The 13,966-nt window shown below is 41.1% G+C and overlaps 1 protein-coding gene and 1 long non-coding RNA gene across 11 annotated transcripts in view; one reads left to right on the forward strand and one right to left on the reverse strand.

Moving 5' to 3' along the window:
* LOC110143728 (uncharacterized) overlaps positions 1–13,966 on the reverse strand; it is a 109,156-nt gene that overhangs the window by 84,401 nt on the left and 10,789 nt on the right. For all 10 annotated transcript variants that reach the window (XR_011486912.1, XR_011486905.1, XR_011486907.1 and 7 more), the window contains exon 2: positions 12,837–12,999. This is a non-coding gene — a long non-coding RNA (uncharacterized lncRNA). The remainder of the gene's footprint in view (positions 1–12,836; positions 13,000–13,966) is intronic.
* AFAP1L1 (actin filament associated protein 1 like 1) overlaps positions 1–13,966 on the forward strand; it is a 68,417-nt gene that overhangs the window by 46,912 nt on the left and 7,539 nt on the right. The window contains exons 12-15 of the mRNA XM_020903429.2: positions 84–295; positions 2,424–2,569; positions 3,219–3,291; positions 4,602–4,713. Coding sequence (XP_020759088.2) covers positions 84–295; positions 2,424–2,569; positions 3,219–3,291; positions 4,602–4,713 — 543 coding nt within the window. The remainder of the gene's footprint in view (positions 1–83; positions 296–2,423; positions 2,570–3,218; positions 3,292–4,601; positions 4,714–13,966) is intronic.

Consider the following 13,966-nt stretch of genomic DNA (forward strand, 5'->3'; position numbering starts at 1 on the left):
TTACCCAGGCCCTCTGTCCCCACACCCTGACTTGTATCCCCCAGGACTATCAGGAGGTCATATCATTGGTCTCTGTCTCCCAGGTTATCTGAATGTGCTGGTGAACCACGGATGGAAGGAACGCTGGTGCCGCCTGAAGTGCAACACCTTGTATTTCCACAAGGACCGCACAGACCTGCGGACCCACGTGAACGCCATTGCCCTCCGTGGTTGTGAAGTGGCCCCAGGCTTTGGGCCCAGACACCCATTTGCCTTCAGGATCCTACACAACCGGCAGGAAGTCGCCATCTTGGAGGTGAGAAGAGAAAATAGCTTAGGGGTGGGAGCTAAGAGGAGCTCAGGCCTGGAGGTTGGCTTTTGTCCAGGGGTCCTTACTGACATTACAGGGACTAAGGAAGAGGGAAAGTAAGCCAGCTGTTGCCAAGTAGCCAGTTAAACTGTAGAACACTCACTTAAATGTGAATTTCAAATAAATGACAACTAATTCTTTTTACTACAAGTATATCCCATATTTGGGACATACCTATACTAATAAACTAATGTTTATCTGAAATTCAAATTTAAGAGAACCGTGCATTTTTATTTGTTAAATCCAGCAACCCTAGACCCAAGGTTTGTTTACTCTGCCTTATAAATATAGTCCCAAGACTAAAAGGCATCTAGTCTAACTCTGATCTAATTTTGGAAACCTCTCTAAAATTTACTTCCCACCAGTGACTGTTCATCTCAGATAAACCACTGCTCCTCCCACCAAGCAACTAAATTTTAACAAAGATTTTCTCCATAATGAGTTGAAATCTTAAAACTCTGTGTAGGCAGCGACTACACCTGTTCTGCATATTTTTGTTTTTCCAGAACCCAGCCTGATATCCAGCAATACTGGGCTGGACAGTATTGGGCTCTCAGTAAGGGACAGTAAGGACTCAATTAACATCTGCTGGACAAATGCCTGAATGACAATGTGATTTCATTTCACCCACTCATTTTTCCTAACTACCCACTGGCACCAGGCCTCCTCTCTGGGGTCATACAGAATACACTGAATCTCTCTTTACATGTCAATCCCTCAGCTATTTAGACATTTAAAATATTAACTGGTAGAAAACTTAAACAACTATCCCCTATATTACAGATAAGGAAACTGAAGCCAGGGTAGTCACAGGCTTCATCCAAAGCTCCACAGAGGATTAATGGCCTCTTGGTCTTTTTCCTTCAAGTAAGACCCAGCCTCTAGGCATTGTTTTCTTTGCCCAGTACCACTGCCTCTCTCAGTTATTAAATGTAAGGAAATATTGATTCCGTAAGTCACTTCTACTTTTGATAGCTTGAGATGGGTCTTTTACTTCTCTTCAGAAAGAGCTTTCCCTTTCTCTTCACAAACAGCTTTCTGGCAAAAACTGTGCTTTTTAAATTCAAGTTAGTTTTTGTGGGCTAACTTGATTTTATGATGATGCTTTTTAACATTTCTCTGAGAATATTTATCAAGTGCAGAAAAAATAAGAATAGGAGCATCTTGAATGATGTCATTAGTAATTTAAATATTTTTATTTACATTAACTTACATCCTACACAAATATATTTAAAATTCTGCATCTCATATGTTGTTATTAGATGTCCATTGGACATTTAGAAAAACTGGAAAAAAGATAAACATTATTAAATTTCAAAAAGTAGAATTCTTTTTTGTGTGATTCAGTTATATATATGCATATTATTTTTGAAATTATTTTCCATTATAGGTTATTACAAGATATTGACTGTAGTTCTGTACAGTAAATCTTCATTGCTTGTTGCATATATATTTTTTTAAAATAGAAATCTAGCATTCTATTCATACTAAGTCAAACAGGTGGAATCAAACTGTCATAAATTTTTTAGTTAGGCAAAAATTTGTAACTTTTCTAATACATATTTATAATACATATTATTTTATGATAATGTTCTTTAAATAAAAACATGTGTTTAGTTGACCAGCAACTTCTTATTTTCCTATATATAATATTATATATAATTGGCATTTATGATACAAGAAAAAAATTGGGGTTATGTGATAAATAGCCTCCTCATCTAATGAAAAGAAAATACTTTTTAAAGATTCAGAGAAAACCTAAGTTTCGTCTTCACATCTAATGGGTCTGGAAGGCTCTGAGGATAATGAGTGAAGCTGTGTGTTAGAGAGGCAGTTGGGAGGGCTTCTCTGAGGAGGCAGCCCTCGAGCAGAGACTGAATAGAGGTCTCTATTTTCTATCCAGAAAACTTAGAACTTGGGTTTCTGGATGAGTGCTCTAGTCTTGCTCCTCTTGGATCCCTAAGTATTGGGTCCAAACAGATACTATACGCATGTTGGTTTGGCTGAAGTGAGTGGGTAGCCAGAGGCCCTCAATGTGCCAAAGTGAACTCAGCTTGTGCCTTCTCTCCCTCAGGCAAGCTGCTCAGAGGACATGGGCCGCTGGCTTGGGCTGCTGCTAGTGGAGATGGGCTCCAAAGTCACTCCCGAAGCTTTGCACTATGACTATGTGGACGTGGAGACCCTAACAAGCATCGTCAGTGCAGGGCGCAACTCCTTCCTGTAAGGGCCAATACCCCACAGCCCCTCAAAGCTGCCCACAGCCTTCCCTATCTCAGCTCCCTCTCAGAGGTGGAATGGGAGGGAAGGGAGGATGGGCTGAGAAAGACTGCCTCCTTGGAAGTCAGAGTGGGTGCCTTCCTCTTCCATCAGGAGGAGTGAGCTGGTTAAAGGAGGAGGCTCAGGGCTGGGGATGCTGTGGATGGAACGAGCCAGAAAGAAGCTCTTTTCAACCATGACCTGGGCTCTGCTCTCATGCCATAGAAACTTAGGGTCCCCATACCCTTGAGCCTCTGGGCAGGCACGAGGCTCGTCTGCGGAGTTTGCATTATACGTGCCAGCTTTGAGCTGTGGCTCTATCATGACCAACAGCTTGGGTTGGTTGCTTGCCAGCCTGGATCCTCTGTTTTCTCACGTACAGAATGGAGGCGATGAACAACCTGCTTCCTGTATTGTGAGAATCCCATGCATCCCTGCCTATAAGCTCTAAACACATCAGTGGCACAGTGCTGCCTGGCCTGGCTGCTATCACTAACTTTCTGACCTCCATTAAAAACTGCTGCCAGAATCAAATGTGTGGACAGGAAAGCACTGTAAGTTACATAAGTATCATTGTCACATCATCATCATCATCATCCTTTGTATTTTCTAGATATGCAAGATCCTGCCAGGATCAGTGGCCTGAGCCCCGAGTCTATGATGATGTTCCTTATGAAAAGATGCAGGTATGGTCCCTTGGTACTTTGGGGGACATAGCAAAGGCCACTTATTAGCTCTCCCTCTTTCCCTCCCTCACTGTTCCTTTGCCTCAGAGAAATCATTTTTGTTTAACCAGCACCTGGAAGGTGGGGAAGAGGGGACCTTCTTGCCCCAGACTGTAGCTTGGGAGAATCTCTGGAACAGGAGGCTGGGCAGTGTGGAGGAAAGAGGCCCTGACCAGGAAGAAGAGAGGGCTCTGCAAGCTACAGAGCACTGCCCCAGTCTGAGCAAGCTTGAGCTTTCCACCACTATAGCTCTGTGAGCTGACTGATTCAGTAATGTCTCAGATGGATGATAACTGAGTGGCTGCCCCCACAGGCCTTTACCTGGTGGCATCCACAGTCTGGGCTTCGACTCCCAGGACAGTCTCCCTGTCTTGCTCACTAAACCAAGAAGATGCCAGCTTATTAACTTACAGTAAGGCCTCTGTAGCCATCACATGACCCATCCTGCTCCACAATCTGCCCTGTGCCTTCTCCTGCCACAGGAAAGCAAGAGGACCACATTCTGACTAGACATTGTTTGGTGAGTCAGGCCTCACAGCTCATGGACAGAGAGGGAAATCAAGGTGCCAAGGAAAGCAGATGTGTCTGCAGGCCAGGACCCCTGCCCTGGACAGTGCTGGATGACGGTCTGAGCTCTTACCTCTAGGTTTTGCAAGAACTAAATGAAATCTTTATGGGAAAAGCTTAGCACAGTACCAAGACACTGGAAGGTCTTATAATGAGGGTAAATAATACTGCTATTATCAATATCATTATTATATGACTATCATATTCCACTCATGGTTTCCTGAGCTTTGACAAGATGTTGAGTGTTCTTGCTACTCTTTCATGTGAAAATGTATAGCCAGTCCATTGAGTTATGCCACTTCAGTCACTGGCTGATCTCAACTTTGATTTTTTTTAACTTAAGACTTTATATTAGCAATTCAGAAAATTTGAAGGATACATCCAAATGATGTACTGACAAAAATATCTATGATAAATCAAATATGGTCACCCAAAGTCTTTTGAGGCTTCCTAATTTTTCCTCTCAGCAGAAATTCCAGTTTAGGGTTGCCTTCTGCTGCCCCTGACAGGAAGGTATGAGGATCAAGTAACATACTGCTAGTGCAAGTGGTTTATAGACCATTGAGGGCTGCACACAACTAAAAGTGTAAGGCCAAGATCTCAGAGGTCAGGCAGCACTCAGCCATCAAGTGCACTCACAAAGCACCTACACTGAGGGCTCTGAGCCCACCTGTACTTTATCTTCTCCTTCCATCTCCCCCGAGGACGAGGAGCCTGAGCGACCCTCTGGAGCCCAGGTCAAGCGCCATGCCTCCACTTGCAGTGAGAAGTCCCATCGGGTGGACCCACAGGTCAAAGTCAAGCGCCACGCCTCCAGTAAGTTCTGTGTGCAAGGGAGGAAGGGGGGGACTGTCCGGGACAGGGGCAGGGTGGGGTGGGGGGGATCTCAAAATCAGATCCTTCCAGGGCTCATGTGGTAAGTGAGTAAGGAGAGGTAAGAAAATACTCTAAGAAAAATAACAGCACAAGCAGAGTGATAAAGGGCAGTAAGCAAGAGGCCTCAGAGAGAAAAAAACAGGAACAGGTTGGGGGAGACTGAAGGAAACTGCAGTGCTCAGACCCCAGCTCTGTGGGCTTCCCTGGTGGTTCAGATGGTAAAGCGTCTGCCCCCCAGCACTAGGGGCAGCCAATATTCAGCTCCAGTCAAGGCCCCCAGGCAGCAGTGCCAGCTCAGATTTGCCAATTATTCAAAACAAACCAGAAATCTTATTTTTTAATGTTAGCAACTATTTAAAAATTTTAACACTACATAAAGCCACATATATAGAGAGAGTTCACCTCTGTCCTAGCACTTCATAAAAGTTTGTTGAACTGCCTGATTGCCACACTGCAAAGTGATGACTAACTGTGTCAGAAAACTCTATGGTAAAAGGTATCTTTGATTCCCAACATAAATCTCTACTCCTGTATGATTTATCTTTATGAGCAAGCCAGCTTGCTGTAGGACAGCATGTCCTAAGACTCTCATGTTGGTTTTACTTGCTTCCCCCTGTACCGGAACACAGTCAAGTTCTAGTCTTTGCTTTTTGAGGATTTATTTTTTTAAATACTTTTCTTTATGATAACTCCATATCATTGCTATTGTTTATTTGCTCAGTTGTGTCTGACTCTTTGAGACCCCAGGACTGTAGCCCACCAGGCTCCTCTGTCCATGGGATTCTCCAGGTAAGAATACTGGAGTGGGTTACCATTTCCTCCTCCAGGGGATCTTCCCCACCCAGGGATCAAACCCATGTCTCCTGCATTGGCAGGTGGGTTCTTTACCACTGAGCCACCAGGAAAGCCCACTTCATTAGCATAGATAATCTCTTCTAGAGTCAAGAGATTTGTATTCCATTCCTTACTTGGTCACTAAACTACTATGTAACTTTGGAAAAGTCCCCTCCCCTCTCCAGAGTTTCCTCTCTGAACAATTAAAGGGTTGTTGTAACATTCCTTATGCTCTATGCTTATGGACACTAGAAATGCACAGCCTTATGGAATACCCATTTCAGAATGGGAAACTGAATTGAAATAAGCATGTAAGATTGAAGAAATCACAAAATGTAACAACAACAACAAAAAAAAAACTAGAACAAAGACTAAAAAAAAATTCTTCAAATCAAATGTTATATTGAAGCTCAGTTTATAAGAAAGAGAAAAAGCGGGGCTGCTTTGCCTGGAGTCCAGAGACCTGCCTGGCCTCCCCTTTGCTCCACACAGCAGCCTGTTACCCATCATTGTGAGATCATACAGCTCCTCAAAGACTATAGGAAACCATGAATCTAGTCCAACAATGTTTTTCAGATGAAGAAACAAGAACATAAGAGAAAGGTTTTACCCAAGATCGTGTATTAATTACCCATTGCTACATAATAAATTACCCAAAATTTCACAGCTTAAAACATAAGTGTGTGTTATATCAGTGTTTCTGTGGGTCAGGAATCCCGAGATAGCTTAGTTAGGTAGCTCTGGCTTAGGGTCTCTCATGATGTCACAGTCAAGAAGTCAGCTGGTCATCTGAAATCATCTGATAGCTTGACATGCTAGAGAGTCTGCTCCCAAGATGGTTCATGTGTATGCCTGGCAAGTTTGTGCTGGCTTTTGGAAGGAGGCCTCAGTTCCTTGTCATGGGGTCCTCACCATTGGGCTGCTTGTCCTCATGACAAGATAGCTGGCTTCCCCCACAGCACGTGACCCAGGAAGGAGGGACAGAGTAGAAGCTGCATTGTTTTTGTGAACTGGCTTTTGTGATCATTTCTGCCACATCCTAATGGTTGCACAGGTCAGCCCTATCTAGAGTGGAAGGGAACTGCAAAAGGACAAGAACACAAAAGTCATGGGAACTGAGGGGACTGCTGAGGAAATGGTAGCATCAGAAGCTCCACAGACCTGCTTCCCAGAAACGACCATAACCAGTGAGGACTGCTAAATCAGTCATCTAAAGTCTCCAGAAACTGTCCTAAGGGCATATGGCAAGTGAAGACTTATTCTAAATAATTTACTAACTCTCAGTTAAAACACTGAGACTTTGAGACATCCGAGCCACAGCCCACTCCCTTACCCCTCTCCCAGCTCAGCGAGGCAGAATCTCCACTCTAGGCAGCTGTGGACAAGAAAACAGGGCTCTCTTTTCTCTCACCCCCAGTCAAGAGCAGCAGTATCTCCCCAATAAGATCAAGTTACCAGCATTTCTTATCACTATCAATTATGTATTACAGACATTAAATCACAGGTGAGTGCAGCCCACAAGTAGGGTGCACCCAGACTCCACTCATAGGGCAAATGCTCTACTCAAGGTTGGGCAGGCCAAGGATATGGGGGCCCTATTGCCCTCACCCCAGATCACTCATAAGGCAGGGGTTCCACACTAGGAGAGGCAAGTTTAGAAGATCAGAGATAACAGTCCCCACCCAGCACCCAGCTCACAAAACAGAGATGTCACTCCAAGAGAAGCAAGCCATTGTTCAGAACAGTGACTCTGAGATTTTTGCCCAAGGTAAAAAGAAAGGCAAGTCATAAAAACATTGAACTCCAGGGACTTGCTTGGTGGTTCAATGGTTAAGAATCTGCCTGCCATTGCAAGGGAAATGGGTTCGATCCCTGGTCTGGATCTAGGCCCATGTGCCACAACTACTCAGCCTGTGCTCTAGAGCCCAAGTGCCACAACTACTGAAGCCCACGCACCCCAGAGCCTGTGCACCACAACGAGAAGCCACTGCAATGACAAGCTCATGCACCACGAGAGAAGAGACCCCACTAGCCACAACTAGAGGAAGCCCACACACAGCAGTAAAGACCCAGCACAGCCACAAAGAAATTAATTTTTAAAAAAACCAAACACTGAACTCCAAAGCGCTCTTTCAAAAGAATTGACGTTAGTGGGAATAGAATGTGGAGCAAATGATGATACAAAGCATTATCAAAAACAACAGAACAATCAGCTGACAATTAGTGGAACCTAACAGCTGGATATGATACCAAGAGTCAGGCAGTGTAACAGAGAGATCAGAAAGAAAGTCCTGCTAAGATCACTGTCCTCCAAGGTGACTATATATGCCTAAGGCTGCACCCTCTGTGGATCAACATCAGAGGCCACCATCACCCTGATACCAAAACCAGAGAAAGATACCACAAAAAAGAAACCTACAAGCCAGTATCACTGACAAACATAGACACAAAAATTCTCAACAAGATACTAGCAAACCAAACCCAATAATACATTCAATTATCCACAAATCAATATCCACAAATCAATCAGTGTAGTACACCATATTATCAAACTGAAGGATAAAAACTATATGATTATCTCAATAGATGCAGAAAAAGCTTTTGACACAATTCAACACTGATTTATGATAGAAACTCTCCAGAAAGTGGGCATAAATGGAATTTACCTCAAGATAATAAAGGCTATATATGACAAATTCACAGCTAAAATCATTCTCAATGGTGAAAAACTGTAAGCATTCCCTCTAAGATCAGGAACAATGCAAGCATGTCCACTGTCTTCACTTTTATTCAACATAGTTGTGAAGTCCTAGCCATGGCAATCAGAGAAGAAAAAGGAATGAAAAGGAATTCAAATTGGAAAAGAAGAAGTAAAATTGTCACTGTTTGCAGATGACATGATACTACACATAGAAAATCCCAAAGATGCTACCAGGAAACTACTAGAGCTTAGCAATGAATTTGGTAAAGTTGCAGGATACAAAATTAATACACAGAAATCTCTTTCATTCCTTTACATTAACAATGAAAGATCAGAAAGAGAAATTAAGGAAGCAATCCCATTTACTATCACATCAAAAAGAATGAAATACCTAGGAATAAAAAGCTACCTAAGGAGACAAAAGACCATACTCTGAAAACTATAAGACAATGATGAAAAAAACCAAAGATGACATAAACAGATGGAAAGATATATACCATATTCTTGGAAGAATCAATATTATAAAAATGACTATACTGTCCAGGGCAATCTACAGATTCAGTGCAATTCCTATCAAATTACCAAGAGCATGTTTTACATAAATAGAACCAAAAAAAATTTTAACTCATATGGAAACCCTAAAGACCCTGAATAGCCTAAGCAATCCTGAGAAGAAAAATGGGGCTGGAGGAATCAAGCTCCCTGATTTCAGACTATACTACAAAGCTAGAGCAATCAAAACAGTATGGCACTAGCACAGAAAGAGAAATATAGATCAACGGAACAAGGATAAAAAGCCCAGAAATAAACCCATACACCCATGGTCAATCAGTCTGTAACAAAAGAGGTAGGAATATACAATGGAGCAAAGAATCTCTTCAATAAGTGGTGCTGGGAAACCTGAAGAGCTACATGTAAAAGAATGAAATTAGAATATTCTCTTATACCATACACAAAAATAAATTCAAAATGAGTCAAAGACCCAAGTGTGAGGCTAGACACTATAAAATTCCTAGAGAAAAACACAGGCAGAACACTCTTCAACATAAATCACAACAATATCTTTTTGGAATATCTTTTTGGAAGATTACATTACCCCCTACAGTAATGAAAAGTAAAAAAAAAAAACAGGATCTAATTAAACTTAAAAGCTTCTGCACAGCAAAGGAAACTATAAACAAAACAAAAAGACAACCCATAGAATGAATGGGAGAAAATATCTGCAAATAAAGCAACTGTCAAGGGATTAATCTCCAAAATATACAAATAGTTCACACAGCCTTACATTTAAAAAAAAAATGCAATCAAAAGATGATAGATGATCTAAATAGTTCTCCAAAGAAGACATACAGGTGGCCAAAAAGCATATAAAAAGATGCTCAACATCACAGTATATGAGAAATGCAAATCAAAACATCATCCAAAAGTCTATAAATAATAAATGCTAGAGAGGGTGTGGAGAAAAAGGAATCCACCTACACTGTTGGTGGGAATGTAAATTAGTATGACCACCATGGAGAACAGTATGGAGGCTCCTTAAAAATCTACAAATAGAACTACCATATGATCCAGCAATCCCACTCCTGGGCATATATCCAGAAAAACACAATTTGAAAAGATATACGGACCCCAGTGAATTTTAAAGATACATGTTCACTGTAGCACCACTTACAATAGCTAGAGACATGGAAGCAACCTAAATGTCCATTGACAGAGGAATGGATAAAAAAGATGTGGCACATAAATGCAATGGAATATTACTCAGGCATAAAAAAGAACAAAATAATGCCATTTACAGCAATATGGGTGGACCTAGAGATTATCACACTAAGTGAAGTCAGACAGAGAAAGACAAATATATGGTATCACTCATATGTGGAATCTATTTCTTTAAATGATATAAATGAACTCATTTGCAAACCAGAAAGAGACTTACAGATATCAAAACAAATGTATGGTAACCAAAGGGTAAATATGGGGGGGAAGGATAAATCAGGAGTTTGAGATTGACATACACACAAAGCTATAGAGAGGATAGAAAACCAACAAGGACCCTCCTACTGTATAGCACAAGGAACTCTACTCAATACTCTGTGATAACTATATGAGAAAAGAATCTGATAAAAAAAATGAATATATGTATATGTATAATTAATCACTTTGCTGTACAACTGAAACACAATATTTTAAATCAACTATATGTCAGTGAAAATTTTTTAAAAAACAGACAAAAAGATTGAATAAATATGTGACATACATATATACAGTGGAATATTGCTCAGCCATTAAAAAGAGTGAAGTCCTGCCATTTGCAACAACACAGATGGCCTTAAACAGTATCATGCTAAGTAAAATAAGTCAGACAGAGAAAGGCAAATACATATAATTTCACTTATACATGAAATCCGAAAAAAACAAGCAAACATAACAAACAGAAACAAAGTCATAGATACAGAGAACAATAGGGGGTTGCCAGAGGGGAGAGGGCTGGGGGAGGAGAGCAGTGAAGGAGATTAAGAGGTACAAATTTCCTGTTATAAATAAATGAGCCATGGGTATGAAATGTACAGTTCAGGGAATATAGTCAACAATTACATATTAACTTTGCATGGTGACAGCTGGTAACTAGACTTATCATGGTGATCATTTTAAAATGTATAGAAATATCAAATCACTATGCTATATACCAGAAACTAATATATAATACTGTAGGTTCAATACATTAATAGTTCAAAACAAACAAGCTTATAGAAAAAGAGATCAGATTGTGGCTACCAGTGACAGGGAGTATGGGGAGGAGAACTGGATGAAGACAGTCAAAGGTATAAACTCCCAGGTCTAAGATAAATAAATACTAGAGATGTAATGTCAAAGGAGGCAATGGCACCCCATTCCAGTACTCTTGCCTGGAAAATCCCATGGACAGAGGAGCCTGGTAGGCTACAGTCCATGGGGTCGCTAAGAGTTGGACACGACTGAGCGACCTCACTTTCACTTTTCACTTTCATGCACTGGAGAAGGAAAAGGCAACCCACTCCAGTGTTCTTGCCTGGAGAATCCCAGGGACAGGGGAGCCTGGTGGGCTGCCATCTATGGGGTCGCACAGAGTCGGACACAACTGAAGTGACTTAGCAGCAGCAGTAGCAGAGATGTAATGTACAACATGATGAATATAATTAATACCGTTCTATGTTACATATGAAAGAGAAAAGAGTAAATGCTAAGAGTTCTCATCACAAGGTAAAAATTTTTTTTCTACTTCTTTAAATTTGTATCTACACAAGATAATGGCTGTTCACTAAACTTGTTGTGGTAATCATTTCATGATTTATGTAGGTCAAATCATCATGCAGTATACTTTAAACTTACACAATGTGCAGTGCTTACTCACTCAGTCATGTCCAACTCTTTGAGACCCCATGGACAGTAGCCCACCAGTTTCCTCTGTCCAAGGGGGTTCTCCAGGCTAAAATACTGGAGTGGGTTGCCATGCCCTCCTCCAAGGGATCTTCCCAACCCAGGGATCAAACCCAGGTCTCCCGCATTGCAGGCAGATTCTTTACCATCTGAACCACCAGGGAAGCCGATACTTTAAACGTACAGTGCTATGTCAATTATCTCAATAAAACTGGGAGGAAAAAAAGTCTGAGAAATGTCACAGCCAAGAAGAACCTGAGGAGACATGATGACTAAATGTAATGTGGTAGCTCTGCAACAGAAAAGGACATTGGGTAAATTCTAAGTAAACCTAATGAAGTATGAGCTTTAGTTGGTTTAAAAAAAAAAAAGCAAGTAAGATGACACTGTTCTATCAAATGGCTCAACAGTACATTTGAACTGGCAAAAGAACCAGTAAACCTCATGATAAATCAATAGAGATTATGCATTTAAAATAACAGAACAAAGAAAAATAAACAGAGCCTCAGAGAAATGTGAGACACACTATTAAGAGTACTAACATATACATAAAGGGAGTATTAGAAGGAGAGAAGAAAAAGAGAAGCATAAGAAATATTAAAAGAAATAATAGCAGAAAAGTTGCCACATTTATTGAAATCATTAATTTACCACAGAGGAAATTCAGTGAAGTTCTAGTAGGATAAAGGCAAAGAGATCCACAAAAGACACATCACACTTCCTGGAGGTCTTCCCTGGAGGTTCAGTGAATAAGAATCCTCCTGCTAATGCAGGGGACACGGATTCAATCCAGTGCCTGGTCCAGGAAGATTCCACAGGCCATGCAGCAACTAAGCCCACGCACCACCACTACCGAGCACTTGCGCTGCAAATACTGAAGGCCACCATGCACCTAGAACCTGTGCTGCGCAACAAGAGAAGCCACTGCAATAAGAAGCCCATGCACTGCGAAGAGGAGTAGCCCCTGCTCACTACAACCAGAGGCACGCAGCAACAAAGCCCCAGCACAACCAATAAATAATTTTTAAAAGACAGATCATGCTAAAATGCTAAAGCCAAAAGCAAGGAGGAAAATCTTGAAAGTAGAAAAGAAAATCGACTCATTACTTACACAGGATGAAAATCTAGTTTGCTTCTTTACCACACAAGCATTACAGGGTTGCATGTGAGGTAAGCCGCTCTCCGAGGTGCTGACACTGCAAGGTGGATCAAGATGGTGGCTCCCAAAGGTGAGTCTACTTGCTGGCTTGGTCCATAAGGAAGTTTTCACTCATCTGCAATGAGATGAGAAAAATAAGCACAATGCATGAAGTTTTTCATAAAGTTAATTCTACTCAATATAAATGACTATTCTACATTTGTGTCCAACTCCTGATGTTAAAATATTATTCTGCTAAACAGTGGGAATAATAATAATATTGGTAGTTTTAAGGTCTTTATATTGTCAACAGTATAATGCTGACAGTCCTTTGTTGGCATCCCTATTTTTTCTGTGAATGTTTTTTTACATTTTTTCAATTGAAGTTTAGTTGATTTACAATGTGATGTTAGTTACAGGTGTACAGCAAAGTGAATCAGGATATCCCTATTTATATTTTGCCAGTTTATAAAATCCAAAAGTCTAAAAGCCAACTTCTTTGGGATGCTACTGTATAGCTGGGAAGTACAGGGAGCCACGCACCTTCTTCTCAGCCCTCCAAGCTTTACTTATAATGAGGTTTGAATTGTAGAGTAGTTAAAGCAGAAACTGATTTTTAAATAGGCCATGGGTGACCACTGCAATCCCTACAGAGCTGTAGAGACAAGACCCCCCAGTTACCAGCAAACTGTGGGAATTGCTCCACATCCACTTACAAAGGACTATGTGTGACTGACTGTAGCATAAAAAAATAAATAAATAAAACTTTCACTAAGAGGTTAGACTATGGCCTTGCTCAAGCTTGGCAGTATTTCATAGCATGGATCCTTGAATCATATAGACATGAGTTCAAACCTGGGTTCTCCCATCTTTAGCAGTGAGACCTAACCTCTTGTGCCTCAGTTTTCCCAACAATAAAGCAGAGCAAATAATAGTAACTTTTGTGAGGATTAAATAGAAATGCAGATAAATTACCTAGTACATAGTAAGCAGTCAGTAAATTTTTGCCATAATAATCTGTTGTTACTGCCCACCATAGTGTAAAGCCTATAGTAGAATACTAGGTCTCTCTCCACCCCCCCCCTCCTTTTTCTCAGTAATAA

This window comes from Odocoileus virginianus, chromosome 3, assembly GCF_023699985.2.
Source record: "Odocoileus virginianus isolate 20LAN1187 ecotype Illinois chromosome 3, Ovbor_1.2, whole genome shotgun sequence".
In the NCBI taxonomy this organism is placed as follows: Eukaryota; Metazoa; Chordata; class Mammalia; order Artiodactyla; family Cervidae; genus Odocoileus; species Odocoileus virginianus.